General features: G+C 38.4%; 1 protein-coding gene across 4 annotated transcripts in view; it reads left to right on the forward strand.

Annotated features, from left to right (window-relative positions):
• pns (DENN domain containing pinstripe) overlaps positions 1-22,661 on the forward strand; it is a 371,641-nt gene that overhangs the window by 100,181 nt on the left and 248,799 nt on the right. For all 4 annotated transcript variants that reach the window (XM_090388148.1, XM_090388147.1, XM_090388145.1 and 1 more), the window contains exons 7-9: positions 317-659; positions 14,931-15,133; positions 21,155-21,340. In XM_090388148.1, the coding sequence (XP_090244274.1) occupies positions 317-659; positions 14,931-15,133; positions 21,155-21,340 (732 nt within the window). The remainder of the gene's footprint in view (positions 1-316; positions 660-14,930; positions 15,134-21,154; positions 21,341-22,661) is intronic.

The raw sequence follows: 22,661 nt of genomic DNA on the forward strand, positions 1-22,661 counted from the left end.
CCTTTCCTTTACCCCTGACGGTAGTTACCTCTTTGAGTAAATCCCACTTCAGCACACTGTGATCACTGCCACATAGTGGTTCCTTTATCTGCAAATTCTTAATACACGAATGATCACTGCTGATAACCAGATCAAGAGTGTTACTTTCTCTGGTTGCCTCTCGAACATGCTGCTGCAGAAAACAATCATCCAATAAATCCACAAAAGTCTGACTGGTGTGTGAGTGACCATTCCTTATATATATATATACTGTCTTTGTGTTTATTTATTTTTTTTGTGTGTGTGTTTGTGATACTTTTCTGTTGCTGTTTTTTAGGCAAACTTGTGTTTTGTTGATGTTGACAGACAAGTTATAGAAGTGCCAGAGGATATCCCTAAACTGCCATATCGAAATGAATTGAATTCTGAGATTACTAATACACTCAACAGGTATGGTGTTCCTACCTTTCAGAATGGATTAGATCGTAACTTAAATGAGAGAAGTTCTCGGCGACACCACACTCGTAAACTGTCATGGAGTTTTGAAAGTGGTGATTCTGGAGTGAGTAGCAATTCCAGCAGTGCCAGGAGTTCGTATGGAAGTCTTGCTTCTACCCATACTCAAGTACTTCAGCAGAGTGAAGCCTTGCAGAGGGTAACAGCAATTGCAAAGAAGGCAGGTATGGTTTGAACAATGCATAAAACAATTCAAAATTACTTTTTTTGTATGTTTACATTATAATTTTAAGAATCAAAGCTATTTTCAACTAATTTACATATTAATATTTACAAATTACTATAATTAAAAATAGCAAGTTTAAAATGCTGAAAGTTAAGATGGAAAATATGCAATTTAATCAAGGTTTAAATAAAACCGGCACTCGCCTCATGATCTATTTAGTTGTATAAATTATATAAAAAGGGGGGTATGGGGAGGCCTCAGATTAAAAACTAAAATCATAAGTTAAAAATCTTGGGTTAAAATTAAAAATTAAAATTAAGCCCAGAGGAGGAAGAGGTGCACCACGTCATCCTCTAGTTGTCAGTTTTAAAACATAAAACTGTAAAGTTATGATTAAATGAGAATAAGGCCCAATAGTCGTGCACGATGGACTTTCATTAAAAACATCTTCAGTTGGCACTAAGGAAATGAAGGATAGAGAATCGGTTCACACTGATTCTCTATCCTTTTCTGTTCTTTATAATCAAGTCCTTAAAATATGCCATTCACAAGATGATTTGGCTTTTGAGTTAAAATACCTCACGGAAAAGTTTAAAGCTAGGAAATATTCAACAAACTATTCTAGCAGTCCAGGATAAAATTCATAATCCTAACAATCCTGTTATAAAAAAGCCTAACATTTCAAATAATCATGTTGTCATCCCTTACCATTGTCAAATCACCAGACGTTTACATCAAGTCTTCGCTAACACAGATATTGCCTTAATTTTACTTATTTGTTATAAGTAAAATACCACTTATAACAAATTAGGAACTTCCTTTAACAAATACAAAGAAACCCACATATACGAACGACATGGGAGACATTAATAATATAGTTTATCTAGTCAATTACCAGTCAGATTGCAACGCGTGTTACATCGGGAGTACTACCAACAAATTTGGATCATCCACTACTGCAAATATATGGGCGTACTACCATGTCAGTAGTTTCTGAACACGTCAAGGAAACACTGAGCTCTCTCAACACGTGCATACTCACAACCATAACCCCTCAGTTGATGCTGCAATTACCATTATTAAATTAAATTCAAGCTACAAGCTCCTTCAATATGAAACTCTCATAATAGAATGGTGCTAACTTAACACCAACCTTGACGTCCTCAACATCAAACATCTGGCTTCCCTTTCCTCAGTTTGGAATCTCGTGCACATTAAAATACCATGCGTTCAGCAAAACATTCCAAGTACTTAAAAGTTCATGCTGATTCTCTATCCTTCATTTCCTTAGTGCCAACTGAAGATGTTTTTAATGAAAGTCCATCGTTCACGACCATTGGCCTTATTCTCATTTAATCATAACTTTACAGTTTTAAAACTTAAAACTGACAACTAGAGGATGACGTGGTGCACCTCTTCCTTCTCTGAGCTTAATTTTTAATTTTAATCCAAGATTTTAGTCTTTATTTTGAGGCCTCCCCACACCCCTTTTTTTATATAATTCATTCAACTAAACAGATCATGAGATGAGTGCCGGCATTTTAAGCTCTTGCCAATTTTAATTATATTAATTTGTAAATATTTATTAATTCAGTATTTTTTTTGTATACATACATTAGCATCAAGTGAGAAGTGTACAGGGGTCCCCAGTATCCAAGTCCCTGCAGTTACAAGGTTGCAAGTAATACATAAAAAAATACGAAAACAAAAAATATGCAATAATAGTATCTATGTTTAGGAACTCCCCGACTTATGGAAATTTGACTTTACGTAAGTATGGTGAAATGTGTTCCCCTTCACTGAAATCTTCATTCCTATTTATGTATTACAATGATGAAGGGAAAGTGACCAACGAAAACTGCAAGTGGTGGTAGTGCCAGGAAACAAAACGAAATTGATTTAGAAATGAAGATGAAAATGATTAATAAGTACGAAGGAGGACAAAGTTTGTCATCTATTGCATGGGAATTAGGTCTTGCTGCTTCAACTGTGAGTACTATTTTAAAAGACAGTGTGCGTATAAAAGAACACATCAAAAGATCAATACACTTAAGATCAACAATCACAAAACAGCTTTCAGATACTATATCGAAAATGGAAAACTGATAATAATGTGACGGAAAATCAGATTCAGAAGCAACTGCCCCTGAGTCTAATGACCATTCAAGCAAAAGCAACAAGTATTTATGAAGATATTAAGGATAAGTACGGTGAACACCAACCCAAGTTTGTGGCAAGCAACGAGTGGTGTAATAGGTTCAAGAATTGCGCTGGTTTCCAGAACGTTGAAGTATGCTGTGAAGTCGCCAGTGCCGATTCTGCAGCTGCAGAGAAATTTTGTGATGTGTTTGAAAAAATTTATGATGAAGGCGGCTATTCAACGCAGCAAATTTATAACGTTGATGAGACTGCTCTGTATTGAAAAAAAAAATGCCGGATCGAACATACATTGCCAAAGAGGAAAATACAATGCCAGATTTCAAGGCGTCAAAAGACAGGGCCACACTCTTGCTTGGGGCTGATGCAGTGGGAGATTACAGATTAAAACCACTGCTTGTGTACCATTCCGGAAATCCTCATGCATTTAAGGGCATCAATAAAGTCACACTACCGTGCATTTCCGATCGAACCAGAGAGCGTGGCTAACAGTATCTCTCTCTTTGAGGATTGGTTTAAATGCTGCTTCATTCCCGAGGTTTAAAAATATTGTAAAGACAACGATGTTCCTTTCAAGATTTTGCTTCTATTTGATAATGCACATGGACATGCTACGCATCTAGATGATTTCAATTTGAACGTGAGAGTCATGTTTCTACCGCCAAACACTACTTCACTCATCCAACCTGTGGATCAGGGCGTTATTCGAATTTAAAAGCATACTATTTACGCATGTTTGCTCAGGCATTGCCTGCAGTAGACGATGAGAATATTTTACATTGAGAGACTTTTGGAAATCTTTCAGTATTTACCACACCACGTTAAACATTAATAAGGCCTGGGCGGAAATTACTAAAAGTTGTTTAAATGGCGCATGGAAGAAAATATGCCCACCGCACGTAAAAGGCTACAAACGACTCGAAAAAGACTAATCGTATGAAGAGGTTACAGATAAGATTGTAAAGGTTGCAGAGCTGGCGTCTCTGTAGCCAGGTGGGCAGAAGCAGCAGTGCATAGTGCACGCTTCTTGAATAGACCGGGGGTGGAGCCCGTGACCACCAAATACGGAGGATGCGGAAAGGTCAGGGAATGACCACCGCATATCCCCAGAGCAATATGGCCTTAGTTGCTAATGCTACTAAAAACCAAATAATAATAATAAAGTTACAGAGCTACTTCAGTTGGAGGTTGATGCTAAAGATGTGGAGGAGTTAATAAAGGATGAAGAGAAAGAATTACCTAATGAAGAACTTTTTGACTTGCAGGCAGTGATAGTGAAAGAAGAAAATGCTGATGAAGTTCAGGATGAACCAATGAGGAGCTGAGATGCTTCATCACCAGAGAGAGAGATGGCAATGGCATTTCATCAAATTGCATCGGCAATGGTGAGGTTTGAGAAGATGGATCCTGACAGCTAACGATCCTTAAAAGTTAACAGAGGGGTGAATGATATGCTTGCCTGCTACAAAGTAATCTACGATGAAAAGAAAAAAGCCACCGTCCAGTCATCCATTAATATGTTCTTTTGTAAGGTTGAGCGGCCGACCCCTTCTAAATCTTCACAGCCCTCAAGCTCTGTAGCGACATACTTATCAGCTGAAGACGTCGATTCTTGCAATGATGCTCGAGAAGTAAAACTAACTGACTTTATGCCCGTCTCCTCTCTTTTTTTGTAATATTATAATTAAAATTTTTTTTTTAAATTGCATGCTTTTGTAATTTGTTCTACGCATGAGATAAAAAAAATTGAATAAATACATTAAATAATTCTATTTACGTGTTCGTCAAACGTTTCATTTTTGATTCAATCAATTCAGCGAGCACAGTTGCAAGTGCTGCACAAGCATGGGGGAAATTCCCCGACTTACGTAGTGTTCTGCGGAACGCAACCCTTACATAAGTTGGGGTGTTCCTGTACTTTGTTTTGACTTGCGACGAACCCCCCACTTCACACTTGACTATTTCTGTTTCTGTCCTGCTCTTCCTGCAAGAGTCCTGTCAACTTGACTCCTCTACCTATGGTCAAATTCTTGTTTACTGTTGCTTGTAGTAGATATGTCTGATATTTTCGATAATTTTTATGTTAAAAAAATTCTTAGTTTACTTATTTTTATTAATCATGCATTCAAAGTACTGGTGATAAAACATCATGGGGTAAAAAAACGCAGAAGTTATGGTTTAGATGTTAAATTAGAAGTTATACATCGTAAAAGAAGTGGAGAATGAGTAATCAATATCATGTATTCCCTTGAGATCCCGGAAATACCATCCTAAATAATGAAGGAGGAGATATCGAAAGCAAGGCAGAGAATATGATTTGGTATTCTCAGGTTAAATCGACGAGAAAAGGGAATGATGTACTATAAAATAATTATCTCATTTTTCAGTTCCTTCAATCCATTTTTTACTATGTAAAAGTACATAATACACATTATGAAAATTTTCTGGAACCAATTATCCTCGAATAACAAGGACCCCCTCTATAAACATATAGACCTAACTGATAAAAATAAAAAAGTGTGTAAGATTTTGCATGAGAAAGGTATTAATTATTCAAGTATAGAAAAAAAAAAAACTAGTTTATTTTTTATTCTGCTTTTTTTTTTTTTTTTTATAGGCTTAAAGAATTTGGAGGTTTATGAAATCTTTTTGTGCTATGGGCATCCAGTATTTTCTTCTCTGAGAGAGAGCAAGAGCGCACGATTAACATTTTCAGCAAACTGTGCAAGAGAATTTTCAACAGTTTCCAGATTTCAGCAGATAAATGGCAGGCATTAAAGTGTCTGGGCAAGCAGTAGCAGAGTACCCTGCATAGTCTCATTCACTGACTGACTGACTGACTGTTCTACACAGTCAGTGTGACTATTCAGTGAGTACCCTGCATAGTCTCACTGACTGTGTAGAACAGTGTGTACGACAAAAAATACTTTAAAATAAGTGATTCACTATTTCTTTTATAAATCTCTACTCTGTACCAATGAGTGCCTTGTGTAGAAATGAAGGATTTTTATTTGATGACAAAAGTTGCTTTGCATTTAGAAAACGTTCATCCAGTATACTGGGAGCACTTTCTAAGGAAGTGCGCAATATGTGGAGAATAAGGAAGTATGCGTAATGCACGATAGCTTGCAGTTTTGGTAGTTTGATAATGTTGTTGGCTGAATGTACTATGAAATAAATTCTTTGCAAATGGAAAATGTGATTTTGCATCAGAAACAAAACAAACCTCTGTTTATTAATATAATAATCTTAACTGCCCCATAAATAGGTTAAAAGTGCAGCAAGAAGAGATTAGTAGATAGTACAAAATTTAGATAGCCTTTTTGAATGACCATTTCTAGCTAAATAGGTTTGTAGCTCAAGATACAATTGATACAAGAATTTTGCCAGCTGGTAGCAAATTTAGTGGTTGTTAAGTATTGGATGGAAGGGGCAATATTTTCTTTCGGCTGGGAGCATAATGAGAACTTGGAAGGATCCATGGGGAGAAACTATATGGACATAAGTAGCTAGTGGTGTATATAGGCTGTTGACTTTTGTAACTCTAAGTTTGGTATTTCTGCTGACAATTACAGCCTACATTAATGTCTGTGGAGCCTTCATATTCTGTAAGTTATTGAGTATCCCTGAACCCTGTCCCCCATTAGCATTAGTAGAGGCATTTGATGCAAGAAAGCAAGCTTATGCAGCATCAGCCAAAAAAAAAAAAAAAAACCACTTCCACTTCACCCCTCTGTTCGTTCAAAATATCTGTCCAGCTGAGCCTTAAACTTATTTAGGCTATCAACTTCCACGACAAGGGATGGAAGGCTGTTCCACCAACCAACCACCCGCTGGCTAAAGGCAAATTTCTGCACGTCTATCCTACATCTGTCTTTCCTCAATTAGAATTTATGCCCTCTCAGGTGATTATTCTGAGCGAGAGGAAGAATCCCATCAGCATTGAGCATGCTCAAACCATTCAAGGCTTTATACACCTCTATCAGATCACCTCGCTGGTGCCTAGTCTCCAGACACTGTAATTTGCAAAACTTAAGCCTTTCTTCATAAGAGCACCCCTTTGTTCCATTCACTAATCTTGTTGCTCTTCTCTGTACTCATTCCAGCAGCTCTACATCCTTCTTGAAATGAGGCCTCCAGACCTGTATACAGTACTCTAGGTGTGGCTTGACCATTGCCTTATACAAGGGAATAATCACCTTCTTATCCCTGCTAGAAAAATTCCTGTATATCATTGACAAGACACCATGAGCTACTCTTGCAGACCGTCTGCACTGCTCAGAAAACTTCATATCTGCCTGCACAATTACCCCCAGGTCCTTTTTATTCTCTACCACTGTCAGTGTAGTACCACAGAGTTGATACATTGATCTGGGGTTGCTGTTTCCCATGTGTAGTACTCTACATTTGTCAATGTTAAACTTCATTTGCCACCTCTCAGTCCATCTGCTCAACCTTTCCAAATCCTGTTGCGGCAGCATTTTTTTTTTTTTTTTTTTTTATGTGAACCCCAAACACGAGAGGTATTAGAACCTATAGTACTTAGTACCATGCTTGGGTTGGAGGTTGAGAAGACGAAAGAAGATATTTGTTGACATTGGACTTGAACTTCTGCAGATTGTAATTTTCAGGAAATACGTATGAAGGAAGGTTGTTCCAGAAAACGGCAGTTGAATGAATAAATGAGGAAGATGAAAAGTTGGTTCTGTGGGTTTTAAGTTGGACAGTAAATGGATGTTGGCTGGTGGTGGCACGTGTTCGGACTGTTTTGAAAGAGAGAGCGGGAATTATAGAAGCCAATTCAGAAGAACAGTGCCCATGGAAGTATCTGTAAAAGAGGCAAGTAGCAGAAACGGTGCGTCTATGAGAAAGCGAGTGGAGAGACTCTGTTAGAGATGAGTCATTAATTAACCTAACTGCCCTCTTCTGAATGGAATCAAGAAGCCTGAGAGAGGTTTTGGGGGCACCACCCCAAATGTGGGAACAATATTACATGGCAGGGCGGATTTGCGATTTATACAGAGTGAGCAGCTGTTTGGAAGAAAAGTAACGCCAAGAGCAAAAGAGAAAACCAAGTTTTTTAGATGCAGAGGAAGCAATATTTGTAATGTGCTTGTGCCAAGAGAGATTAGAAGTCAGGGTAATCCCCAAAAGAGATATATCCTTTTGCCTAGAAATTGGAGTGTCACTAAAGATAAGCATAGGAGCAGAAGAATCCTTTTTGCGAGATATAAGACAAGACTGAGTTTTAGAAGGGTTGAAATCAACTAAGTTGTCTTTGCCCCACTGGAGAATTACCTGAAGATCGGCATTTAAGGAATTGGTAGCAGATTTTCGAGAAGTTGAAGCTGATTGAGCAGGACAAGATTTCTCAAAACGGAAAGTTGAATGCAATGTGCTATCATCGGCAAAACTATGGATAGGATTTCCAGTCAATGGAAGAAGGTCATTGATATACAAGAGGAAAAGAGTGGGGGAAAGAACTGAACCTTGGGGGACACCAGCATTAGTGGAGAAGTTAGAAGACAAAGAGCCATCTACCATGACCCTCAGTGAGCGATCAGAGAGAAAACTGGATAACCAATTACTAAAAACAGTTGGCAAACCATAAGATGGAAGCTTGTTTAGAAGACCTTTATGCCAAACACGATCAAAAGCCTTTGAGATGTCAAGAGCAACTACTTGTGGTTCACCGAACCTTTCCATTGAAGTAGTCCATAAATGGGTAACATAAGCCAGGATATCACCAGTGGATCGACACTGGCGGAATCCATACTGGTGATCGTTGATCAGACTGAAGGTTTCTAGGTAGTTTAAGAGTTGGTGGTCAATTGATTTCTCCATTACTTTAGAAAGAGTAGAAGTAATTGCAATGGGACGATAATTGGATGGGAGGGATTTGTCACCCTTTTTAGGAACTGGCTGGATATGAGCAAATTTCCAAGCAGAAGGAAAAACACCTTTGGAATAAGAAAGTGAAAAAAGGCGGCAAAGAATAGGAGTAAGTTCAGGAGCACAGATTTTGAGAACAAGTGGAGAAATACCATCAGGACCTGGAGCTTTCTTAGCATCAAGATTCATCAAAATCCTTCTGATATCCTTTTGACGGAAGACCACAGGAGGCATTGAATGGAGCGTGTTGGGAATAGTGGGAGGTGTTTTACCAAGGTCGTTAATGCATGAGTTGAAAGAAAAATGGGATGCTAGCAGGTCAGCTTTATCCTTGGCTGAAGTGACAACAGAACCATCTGGTTTGGACAGAGGTGTAAGCAGAGATGGGCAAAAGTTGCGGCCAATAGCTTTGGCAAGAGACCAGAATGCTCGGCTACCATTAGGGCAAGAAGCAAGTTTTCTACTCTTAGCCTGTTCAAACTCTAGTTTGGACTGATTAATAACTGCTTTACAATTGTTGCAAGCTTTGGTGTAGGCAGAAAATGAAACTGAAGAGTTAGAAACAAGCCAATTACGATATGCAACATTCTTCTCTTGAACAGCCTAAGCACATTTATTGGAAAACCAAGGTTTAGATAAAGGATGAGATTTTAAAGTGGAGTGTGGGATAAAGGATTCCATTCCTGCAAGAATAATTTCACTGACACGATCTGAGCAAACGTTGACATCAGAAGTTTTGAAACAGTAATCCGACCAAGGAAAAGAAGTCACGCAGGTCATCCCATTTTGCATTCTTGTAATGCCAAACAACACGAGGTTGGGAATAGCCATGAGATAAAGGTTCCATTGGAGAAGAGACAATCACCAAGTTGTGATCTGAAGTGTCTAAAGGACCTCTCACTTCGACCGTGTACTTAGAAGGGTTGTTTGTGAGAAAAAGATCAAGCGTATTGGCTGTATGATTCGGATTGTCCGGTATTCTTGTAGGTAAATGAACAATCTGTGCTAGGTCATTAGTAATTGCAAAAGCCTCAGCATCTCGACCTGCTAGGTCAGTGTGACTAGAAAACGGAAGCCAGCTGGAGTTGTGAACGTTAAAATCACCAAGGAAAATTACCTCACTGTTAGGAAAGTTGGACTGGAGAAAGTCAAGTTGCAACGAGAGGAAGTCAAAGAGCTCCAAGTGATTAGTGGAGTTGGGAGAGCGGTAGAGACAACAGATGGATTTGACACAATGAGGTAGAGAGATTTTAAGCCACAGAAGATCGAAGAGAGGAGATTCCAAATTGCCAAGTCTCTGACAGGGAATATCAGAACGGACATATGCACAAGTACCACCTTTGAGGCGAAAGGAATCATACAGCGAATAATTTGGGCATCTGAGATGAGCAGTAGTTGAATCAACCGATAACTGAGATTCTGTCAGAAAAAGTACATGTGGTTTGGCAGACTGCAAGTGGAAATGGACATCGTTGAGATTAGAATTGAGATGACGTATATTTGTAAAATGAATTAGGAAGTATTTGGGAGGTTTAGATCTTTTCGCAGATAAGCTTGTTCTATTAGTTTGATAATTCATGGTGTATTCAATAGTAAGAAAAAGTGGGTGGGACATGCTGTATGAAGTAATGAAATTTTTGGATATGGCGTACATGTGATAAGAATATACCCAGATCCTTGACATAACGTGGCCTCGACAATGCTCCCAGCATACACACTACTCGGACTCCCTCCAGCACTATCTGGCAGAGTAGAGGTAGCAAGATTATACACTAGCTGATCCGGAAGCCTCCTAGAGAGTTACCAATAGGTTCAGTCCCGTGTACTAACTAGCGGCCGGCCTGCGAACACCGTTTTAGAGCTGTACCCTCGAAATGTAAGGAATATTGGATCTCACCACGACGTTCATCATAACCTCAAAAGTCATCAATCATACTGCATGATGGAAGAGATAGGGAAGGGTTGGCCGGAACTTAGCTCTAGAGACTAAACATGGGTTCCACCACTTCAAGCCTCCAATAAGCAAAGTGGTGGTATTTCGCCAGTTGATGAGAGTCATCTACCACCTAGTACTGCCTGGTAACATAGAGGGGCGGCGTTCCTCCATGTGGTGTGGGCGCCACACCTCGAACCCTGCTTACGTTGGTTCACACCTGGGTGGTCACCCACCATGTGCTTGTGCATGGAGGTTATACCCAGGATTACTAACAGTCCCACCATCGTGAAGGTGCAAGCAGAGGATTTGGCTGTCACAGACCGTCCGGACTTCGCCGAAATTGGGTCCACTTGACTTGAGTGTCACCCGAATATCAGTTCCATCAGCGTTTTAGACTCCCAGGTAGCAAGTACAGCTTGTCTGGCATATCTGAGAGAATGTCTGTGACAACCTCAAGAACCAAAGCATAGTGTCAGTAGTGTCCTTGACAATCCTGCCTACCTTTGTATCGTCTGCAAACTTCGACATTAAGCTTGATATACCCTCATCAATATCATTTATGAATACAGAAAACAATGGACCCAACACTGGGCCCTGAGGGACTCCACTAATAACATTAGTCCATGACGAACAGTGTCCATTGATTACCACTCTCTGTCTTTTCCCCCTCAGCCACCCCTTTATCCACAGCAGCAATTTGCCTCCAATGCCACACTGCTCCAATTTGTGCAGCAGTCTTCCATGTGCAACAGTATCAAAAGCCTTTCTAAGATCCAAGTATATAATATCAAAGTTATTCCCTGCATCCAGTTCCTTTGTGACTGCATCATAGTATCCAATCAAATTGGTCAGGCAAGACTTCCCCTTAACAAAACCATGCTGTGTCTGAGCTAAAGCTGAAGTCTTGTCTAAATGATCCTGCAGTGCTTCTTTAAACAGTGCCTCCATTAATTTTCCTGGAACAGAAGTTAAACTCACAGATCTATAATTACTTGTGTCAGCCTTTGATCCTCCTTTGTGAATCGGGGTGACATTTGCACATCTCCAGTCTGTGGGTACCTCCCCTGAGTCCAAGGAAGCTCTCATAATTATGGCTAAGGGCTTGCTTACTTCCTTTGCTGCCTCCTTTAATATAACTGGATAGATCCCATCCACCTCGGGTGCCTTTCTTGTGTTTATCTTCAATAATTTCTCCTCCACTTTACTCTCAGTTATTACAAGATTCTCTAGCTTACTGCTAGAGTTGCATACACCTCTGGCTTTCCCCTCACTAAATAACTCCTCATGTGTGAATGTCGATGCAAAATATTCATTTAGTTTGTTAGCTACCTGAGCAGGATCATCAACAGTTGACCCATCGATATCAAGTGGACCAATCTGTTTCATCCCCTTCCTTCTAGAGTTTACATAAGTAAAGAACTCTTTGCTGTTTTTCTTTGCATCCCTTGCCAGAGATTTCTCGTAATCTGCCTTCGCCTGCCTAACCTCCTTTGTAACTTGGTTACAGATCAACTTGTATCTATCATAGGCTTCTGTGTCATGTGTTAATTTGTATGTATCCCATGCATGTTTCTTCTCTGCCATATGCCTCATCAGTTCATCTGACATCCATTTAGGCCTAAACCTTGAACAATATTTCTTAGTTGGTATGTAAAGCCTAGTAGCTTCCAAGATAAGTTCTTTGAATGCTTCCCATTTTGCATTTGCTGTTGGTAACATCATCAGTTGGTCCCACTGTATAGAATTTAAATACTGTCCCAGTCCATCGTAGTTGCCTTTACGAAAGCAATAACCCTTTCCTTTACCCCTAATGGTAGTTACCTCTTTGAGTAAATCCCACTTCAGCACACTGTGATCACTGCCACCTAGTGGTTCATTTATCTGCAGATTCTTAATGCATGAAGAATCACTGCTGATAATCAAATCAAGAGTATTCTTCCCTCTAGTTGCCTTCTGAACATGCTGATGTAGAAAACAATCATCCAATAAATGCACAAAAGCCTTGCTAGTGTGTGAGTGATCAGCCCCCAAATTCCAGTCAATATCTGGGAAATTAAAATCTCCCGTTATAAGACTCTCTGATTTACTGGCCCACTATTTCCCTGTACAGTTTCTTATTATACTCATCAGAGTCATTAGGCCTATAGCACACTCCTACTCTCAATTTTGATCTCCCAATGCTTATGTCACACCAATCTGACTAGACACTGCACTGTCCAACGATGTCCACTGGCTTCACTTCCTTGGATTTTATGTATTTCTTAACTAATAGCATAACCCCTCCTCCCTTCCTATCCAGTCTATCCTTTCTGTAGATGTTGTACTCCCCAAATTCCAGTTCTGCATTCCTTATATCTGTGTGACACCACGTCTCTGATATCCCAACAATATCTGCCTTTGATGTTTTGAGCAATACCTCAAATTCATCAAATTTATTTACTAAACTCGTAGCATTCGTGTACACGCAAGTATACATGCACCTATTTCTAGTCTTAGCTACCCTAAGACAACCCATGTGTTTACTTGTACCGCAATGACTCCCGGCAGTCTCTGAAATATCCTGCATCTTGTTTTTCAGGCTTCTGCTCATTCCAATAGAAGCAGTGCAAGAATCTCTTTCACCTCTACCAGTGGCTACTGTTAATCTATTCGTCTTTGTCTCCCCCCAATCTAGCAGTTTTCCGACCCACCTAACACTGCCTCGATAGCATCAGCAAATATTCTTGCACTCTTTCTATTTAAGTGTATCCCATCCCTGTAGAAGCAATCTCTCCTGTTAACAAGTACAGTCCAGGCTGAAAAAAAATTCTACCCGTTGAGCCTTGCACAATCTTTCCAGGGCCGAATTGATCGACAAGGCTCTCATCATATACTCCCTCCTATCGTGTCTGGGCAGAATTGCAGACACTTTCAAATTCAAAATGGGTGTAGGGCTCCTATGCCCATTTTACAGGCAATGTCTGTTTGTTGATCTCCTGTGACCAGTTTTAACTGGTCTACAATGGTATGGGCTCATTGGGCATTAAGCTGAAGCAATTTCAATACCTAGTATTGTTGCTAATTATGGGTTCTGTCCATAATCAATTTTCTCTTTCAATTGCTTGACTGCTTTTATATAGACTGGGCTCTTGGTGTCCTGCACTGAATGAGTGAAAGCAAGCCCAGCAGATTTGCAGTTGATTCATTTGGCCTCATGGGATTTTTTACATTGATTATAGTCATGGTCTTTAACAGCACAATGATTTTCACAGGTATTTTCTTTTTAGCTACAGGTGTGTGAAGTATGTGTGAACCTTGTGCATCCATAGCACTTTGGTATAGGGAAATGTTCTCCATACCTATGGAGATTTTCTCTTGCTTTGTAATTATTTGCCAGATTATAGGAGAACTCTGCAATCTATTTACATGATTAATTGTATCTGGATTTGGCAGAGTATTTCAACTGAAACTCTTGAGTCTAGTTTGTCCTTTGTTATGTACTATTGTATAAATCTTAGTATAAATCTCTGCCATTATTTCCTCCTTGGTCTTGGATTTATCTATGTCAAATATCAAAACATTTGACCCTTTTGTCTTGGGCTTTTCAGTTTTCAAGCTTTACTTAGTTGCTGATGCACAAAAAGACCCAAAACAAACAAACAAAGCCTGTAAAAGATTTGAGGCATGCAGTGTCGTTTAATCTATTATTAGAATTAATTTGAGAAGACTTCTGAAATTTTGATTGCTATAAAATCCACAGAATGATAGTCACCAGCATTAAGCCAAAATGTTAACCTGTTCTCCTGGATGGGTTCAGTGATAACATACTTGCCTAAGACACAAATATTGTGGGTTTGAATGTTGCTTCAGCTATGGCTATTGCAATTGTCCAATATGTTTTTAAATGCATACTACTGTACTAATAAGTAATACACTTTGAACTGGTATCGAATGTCTTGCAAAATGAATGATTTTATACATTGAAAATACATAGAAACAGTGAGACACAGTTTAAGAAATATGTAAGACAAAAAACTTAGTTTTTGGAAATTATTAATGGAACATAATACATAAACTTGGACTATTTTTTTAAATTTTGTCTGGCCATCCTATTTATCCCTCTGCCTTGAACGGTTGACTACCTTCAGAAAATTATTCACAGAAGGTAGTCAACCATTCAAGGTCAGAGTTTATAAATACTTGTATTTATTGTTTTAACTTGAGGTTGTTACTTAGAACGTGTCAAAGGATTGACACGTTCTAAGTAAAAACCTCATGCACAAAAAATATGTAATTCACAATTAGGTGTCATTACATCTGTGGAAGATTTAACAAGGCCTAAAAGAATGGATAGTGATGGCAGTGGAATGGGAAGATCTAGACACTTAAAAGGAACACAAGAGTATGTTGATGTCCTTGTTCTGAACAATGCTATTCGGGAGATTTTTCTTAATCGTTTCATCCACATGTTGCATTCATATGAACACTTCATTATTCAGCCTAGTCAGGTAAGTAGCTTCCAGAATTTTTCCTTCGCAATTAGTTATTTAATTCAATAACAAACTCATCTAATTTTAATTCTCTAAATATATATCACTATTATACTCCCCTGCTCTCCTAAAAATATTACATATAACTGGGGCTTTAAGTGTAGACACTGTATAACAGAATAACAGCTAATTGTTACATAATTTATATCAGAATAAATTACATAATTTAAAGGTAATTGTATTTCAATGCAGTAGTTCAAATCAAATCCAAAGCCTTTACGTTGAAGCAAATGAACCATCTCTGTCTCTTCGACGTAAGCAGTTGTCCTTACAGTACGCCTTCAAATTAAAATCCCTGCCCGATCATCCCATGGCCATCCATTTTTGAGCTGTGCTGGGTAAACCTCTACAACACCCGTCGGACTGCCAATAAACCTTTTGGTATTCGCATTCAAGGGCTGCTGAATGAGCTAAACTTGACAGTAGACAACGTTGCCCAGTCACCAAGGCAATTCTTTTCACCCTGGCATGCTTATTTTCCAACTTGCGACTTCTCCCTTAAGATCTGGGAGAAGGCTACTACACTGCCATCTGTCTACCAGCAACTCTTTGCATCACATAGACAGCAGTATTCTGACTTTCTGCCAATCTATACAGATGGCTCAAAGTTAGAATGTCATGTGGGATCTGCTGTTGTGTTCCCTCACAAAACATTATCCTATAAGATCCCACAAGAAACTAGCATTTATACTGCAGAGTTGCATGCAATACAATCAGCCCTAGATAACATTAAAAATCGCGACTACCAGAGGTATATGATTTATTGTGATTCATTGAGCGTATTACAGGCTCTAGTATCGGTGAGGTATAACCCTCATCTGATCCTGTCCAGGATCCGGAAGATTCTTTTTTTCTGTCGTAGAATTAGAATTTGATATTCACTTTTGCTGGATTCATTTCCCCGGATCCCAAGCCACATTGGGATCCGGGGAAATGAATTAGCTGATACCGCTGCCAAATCAGCCATTTCCCTGGATAAGCATTGCCTGTCAGTCCCCTGTACAGACTACAGGCAAATAATACATTCTGATTTACTCTCCCAATGGCAAGATTCTTGGCACAGACAGGCCACAAATAAATTACATCGCATTAAGCCTGTAATTATGCAATGGCAGTCCAGTCTACGCAGGGTCCGAAGAGAGGAAGTTGTTCTTGCTTGGCTCCGCATAGGTCATAGTCATCTAACCCATTCCTACTTGCTGAGGGCGGATGACCCACCTATGTGCGAGATATGTAATGTTATTTTAACTGTTAGTCATATTTTAATAGAATGTCCTGTTTTTAGAGAAGCACGACGCTTGTATTTTACCGCTTTTAATAATGTGACTGAGCCATTTACACTCAGTCAGATTATAGGTGACAGAGACAATATGTCCGACGTCTTTAACTTTTTACAAGCTTTTAATTTTTATACAAAGATCTAAGTTTTTATGCTTTTAATTGTACCTTTTTTACGTAAAATTAATTGCTTGACGTGGTAGCCTTGGCTACCAAAATGTTTAGTAGCATCTTAAATTTGACTTGGCGCATTATGGCCTTAGCTGCCGATGCGCCATTAAAAACCAAACCAACAACAACAACAACTTCCTCTTGTCAACAAACTGTTGGTCTGAGAAACACTGATTATATAAGCATTTGGTACTACAAATTATGTGTGTGAAAGGTATGCGGAGTGAGAGAGAAGACGGTAGCTAACGAATGATCTTCAGTCATATGTAGTTTTCTCCACTATAATGCATTTAATGCAGGAACATCACAAGGCAAGTATAATTATGCTGTGCAAAAAACTTGCAAAGAATGTCATACAGAAATAAGAGACCACGAAAGACACTGATCTCGGACACCAACTGGGTTGATGCTAGGAATGCAGTGGATAGATGGAAGAAAGTTGGAGACAGGTCGTGTGGTCTGATGGACTTGATTTACCCTTTTCAGCACTGATTGAAGAATGCACATGTGGAGGAAACCACATGAGGCACTAACTATTGTGGTTTATACCAACTTCACAAGCTGCTGCAGGTGTAATGTTTTTATTTTATGCTCTTGCTCCCCTAATACAGGAATTTTGCAAGCAGGGATAAGGAGGTGATTATCCCCTTCTATAAGGCAATGGTCAGGTCACACCTTGACTGCTGTGTACAGGTCTGGAAGCCTCATTTTAGGAAGCATGTAGAGTTGCTAGAAAGAGTACAGAAAAGGGCAACAATACTGGTGAAGGGAACAAAGGAGTGCTCTTATGAAGAAAGGTTTAAATTTCTGCAAATTGCCGCTTCTGTAGACTAGGCACCTGCAAGGCGATCTGATTGAGGTGTATAAGGCCTTGAATGGATTGAGCAGGCTCAATGCTGATGGGATTCTTCCTCTTGCTCAGATTACAAACCTGAGGGGGCATAGATTCAAACTGAGGAAAGACAGTTGTAGAATATATGTGCAGAAGTTTGCCTTTAGCCAGCGGCTAGTTGATTGCTGGAACAAACTTCCATAAGTTGTGGAAGTTGATAGCTTAAATGAATTCAAGGCAGAACTAGACAAACATTTGAAATGAATGGATCAGTGAAAGGGGAAGCATTTTTTTTTTTTTTTTTTGTGTTGATGCTATAAACCTGCTTTCTTACATGTGCCTCTGCTAATGCTAATCCCACAGGAGGGTACCGTGAATGCCAAAGAATATCTGAATGTCATTGCAGATCAGGTACACCTGAACATGTTACATGTTTACTCTATGCCACATTGTATCAGGCAATGATTTGAGCCAGCAGGGGTCCAACATGCAATTAGCTCATGGTCCTAATAAAATGGTCAAGTAGTGTATACTACTTGGTCTACCATCCTAAAATACGTGGGGGGGTGAAAAAATCATGGAAACACCTGATATGGAATAGTTTTTGTTAATGGTTGTATGATATTTATGAATACGCAGTGATATACATATATATTTATTTTATTTATTTATTTTTTGTTTCTTGCAGATAGTTTTGCAAAGGAAAGATAACAACTGTTGTTTAATTAGATGTGATATAAAAAGGTACAAAGAGAATGACCAACCTGTCTTAATTCAGGTAAGCAAGGTCTGTAAACAAGCCACAAAGGAGGTTAGGAAGGTGAAGGCAGATTACAAGAAATCTTTGGCAAAAGATGTAAAGAAAACAGCAAAAAGTTCTTTACTTGTGGAAATTCTAGAAGGAAGAGGATGAATCAGATTGGGCCATTTAATATCGATGGTTCGACTGTTGAAGATTCTGCTCAGGTCAGTTATCACAAACTCATTTTGCTCTCTCTCTAGAAGGGAGCTAAATGAGTTTGTGATAACTGAGAGCAAAGTGGAGGAGAAATTATTGAAGTTGAACATAAAAAAAAAAAGGCACCTGAGGTGGATCAGATATATCCAGTTATATTAAATGAGGCAGCAAAAGAGGTAAGCAAACCCTTGATGATAATTATGAAAACTTCCCTGGACTCAGGGGAGGTCCCTGTGGACTTTGAGACGTTCAAATGTATCACCAATTCACAAAGGCAGATCAAAGGATGACACGAGTAATTATAGATATGTTAATTTAACTTCTGTTCCAGTGAAAATAATGGAGTCACTGGTTAAAGAAGCACTGCAGGATCGTCTAGACAAGATTGCAGTTATAGTTCAGACACCGCATGGATTTGTTAAGGGGGAGTCTTGTCTGACAAATTTGATTGGATATTATGATGTGGGCACAAAGGAATTGGATGCAAAAAATAATTTGATGTAGTACAAATGGCTGCAGTACAAATTGGAGCAGTGTGCCTTTGGGGGCAAATTGCTGCTATGGATAAAGGGATGGTTGAGTGGGAGAAGAAAGAGAGTGGTAATCAATGGACACTGCTGTTTGTGGACTAATATTATTAGTGGAGTCTCCCAGGGTTCAGTGTTGGGCCCAGTGTTGCTTTCTGTATTTATCAGTGATATTGATGGCGGTATATATCAGGGTTAATGTCTAAGTTTTCAGACGATATGAAGGTTGGCAGGTTTGTTAATGACAGTAATGATAGTATACTACTGCAACAGGATCTAAAAAAGTTGAGCAGATGGGCTGAGAGGTGGCAAATGAAGTTTTAACATTGACAAATGCAAAGTACTACATTTGAGTATCACAACCCCAGAGTTATGTTCCAACTACGTGGTACTACACTCAGGGTAGTAGAGAATGAAAAGGACCTGGGGGTAATTGTGCAGTCAGATATGAAATTTTTTGAGCAATGCAGATGGCCGCAAGAGTAGCTCATGGTGTCTTGTCAATAATATACAGAAATTTTGCTAGCAGGGTTAAGGAGGTGATTGTCCCCTTGTATAAAGTAATGGTCAGGCCACACCTTGAGTACTGTATACAGGTATAGGCCTCATTTTAGGAAGGATGTAGAGCTGCTGGAACGAGTACAGAGCAGAGCAACGAGATTGAGTGGAATAAAGAGTTGCTGGTACCAAGAAAGACTTGAGTTCTGCAAATTGCAGCATCTGGAGTCTAGGCACCTGTGAGGTGATCTGATTGAAGTGTATAAGGCCTTGAATGGTTTGAGTAAGTTCAGTGCTGATGGGATCCTTCCTCTTGCTCAGATTACTCACTTGAGCTGGGGGCATAAATTCAAATTGAGGAAACAATTGTGGAATAGATGTGTGCAAATTTGGCTTTAGCCACTGGGTGGTTGATAGTTGGAACAGACTTCCATCTGTCATAGTGGAGGTTGAAAACTTAAATTCAAGCCAGAACTAGACAAGCAATTGGAGTGAATGGATAGGTGAAATTGGAATGTCCCCCCCCCCCCTCTGCTGATGCTGTATAAACTTCCTTTCTTGTATCATATGCCTCAACTAATGCTAATTCCAAAGGGATCAAATTGTTCATGCACATTTACCAGATGGATTGTTGAGTAAAAAAATGCTGATTTTTTTTTTTAATGTATCCAGAGGAACTTTATCCAAAGGGATGTCTGTATTCACAAAGTATGGACGAACATAATCTGATAGGGCAAATTGTGGCAGAAATTTGAAGCTCACTGAAAGAGACTGCTGGACACTAAAAAGGTTTGTACCCCAAAAACAAAATTATTTCCTCAAAAATAACTGCAGAACTTAATGTATGTCTCAGCAATCCAGTTTCTAGTAAAACAGCTTGGCGAGAAATTCATAAAGCTAAAATTTTATGGCAGAGCCACTATTGCTGAGCTGCAGCCTAGAAAAAGGATGCAGCTGTGTTAGGAGCACAAAAACTGGACATTTGGCAATTCGAAACATGTCATATTTTCAGACGAATCATCATTCACACCTTTTCTAACATTGGGGAATTTTTATATGGGACGAATGCCAAAAGAAGCACATCATCCTGACTATTTTGTACCAACTGCCAAACATGGAGTAGGATCAACAATGGTTTGTTCATATTCTTTAGGAACTATTATCACTCAGAATGAGTGAATTATTCCCACTGATTACCATGATATTCTGAATGACCAGGTTCATTGCATGGTGCAAACATTGTTTCCCACAAACTGCTTTTTTTCAAGATGTTAATGCTCCAATACACAGCCAGTTGTGTCCAATCTTGGCTTGAGGAGTATGAAACTGAGGCTGAGCATCTCCCATGTCCTGTACAGTCACCAGACTTAATTGTTGAGCCAGTGTGGGGATATTTGGAGAGGAGATTGAGAAGCAGATTTCCTCCATCTTCATTACTCAAGGAGCTTGAAATCTTCTTCCATGAAGAATGGTCCGGTATTCCTCTTAAGACAGTTCAAGATTTATTGGAATTTATTCCATGTAGAATACAAACTGTTTTAAAAGTCAAGGATGGTCCGATACCAAATTGGCACATACCTGTAGCTCTTATCACAGTTGTTTCCATTATTTTGTGTACCCCTGTAGTTTCTAAATGAACTTAAGTTTTTAAAAATAAATGTTTAGCTTTATTGTATGTATCCAGTTTATGGACTTTTCTTTTTATTTGTTTTTAGAATGATCCTGAACAGTGGTTAAGTTCCAGAGAAACAATGCAGAACTTTGACAAAACATCATTTCTTTCTGATCAAGCAGAACCATATCTTCCATTCTTATCAAGGTTTCTGGAGACACAAATGTTTACATCATTAATAGACAACAAAATTATATCAAACTGGGAGGAACCAGACCCCTATTTAAAGGTTAGCCGATTTTAAACAGTGCTTTTGAAACAATTTAATCCTGATGATTATTAGCATATGATCTTAATCCAAAATGTAATGAATATGTTTTGTGTTTAAGACTGGTATTTGCTTTCATTATATTTTATTTGGAATATAAGTGATATAACAGTTGCATCATGGATACATTATTAAATTAAGTAGTGCTGAGGTTTCTTATGTATGAACATTCATGGTTAAAATAAATAGCATTAATGTATTTAATGTACTCCCATTTTTTATGTAGATTCTGGGTTATGTAGAAATTATCCTAGATTTTATTGTTTTCTTATGGAATGTATTTAACTATTTTTGCCTATTTTGTTAGCCTATTTCTTAATGTTCTATTGTCAAGAAATAGACTAACAAAGAACTTTCATTATGCAGGATTATAACTACTGTTTAAAAGATATACTAAACCAGGAGTGGCCAACCTGTGGCAAGCACTCTCATTGGGAGGGGGTATACGAAAAAAAAATCATAAAACCAGTTTGAAAAATCAGAACTGAAGCTAAACACATACAGTTTAAATTCCACTTTTATTTCTAGAAATTGTGACCAAAGTTTCAATGTGATGAGAGTTTCAATCTACAGTTTGTAATTTACCCATTTTTGCCTTAATTTAGTGCATGTACAAAAATTTGACATCAGTTCTGTGAGGATGAATGTTTTGCTTGTTAACCTATGTTACATTTATTTTATAAATGTAAAATTGCTTTCATTTTTTTTATTACAGGCAATTTGCATAAAATTCCTTTATGTAATTAGCAAATACATTTGGTGGCTCTAGGTAGAGGTTATTGATTCTGGTAGTTTCTGGATCTGCCTTAGGTGCCATGTGATGCATTTCCATCATGATATGTGGCACCCTTTTGCTAAGCTGTACACAATGAATATGTACAGCCTTGGTCTGCATAATAGAAGTTTCTGAAGATGCAAATATAAAAGTTTTTTTTTTTTTTTTTTTTTTTAAGGTAAAAAAAAAAAAAAAAAAACTGGAATTCAGATATATAGGATTTACAAAAATTTATTTACAAAAAGGTGGGTTCGTTAAGAAAAATTTTTTTTCCTTTTCTCTCCTATCATTTGCATATTTGCTTGGTTCCAATACAAGGTCTGGTTAAGATCCCAATATGTGTACATATAAATAAATATTTTAATTCATTATTTAGTTTAATAATATTCTGTTAAATAAATACTAGTGTTTTTCCAGTGCCAACTGCAGCATTTTTTATGTCTATATTGTTTTGCTTTACTATAATATTCTTAGTTGTGTTAGAATTTCTTTAAAAACTGATATTTT

Source organism: Mastigoproctus giganteus, chromosome 13 (genome assembly GCF_048544385.1).
Source record: "Mastigoproctus giganteus isolate SK-2022 chromosome 13, ASM4854438v1, whole genome shotgun sequence".
NCBI lineage: Eukaryota > Metazoa > Arthropoda > Arachnida > Uropygi > Thelyphonidae > Mastigoproctus > Mastigoproctus giganteus.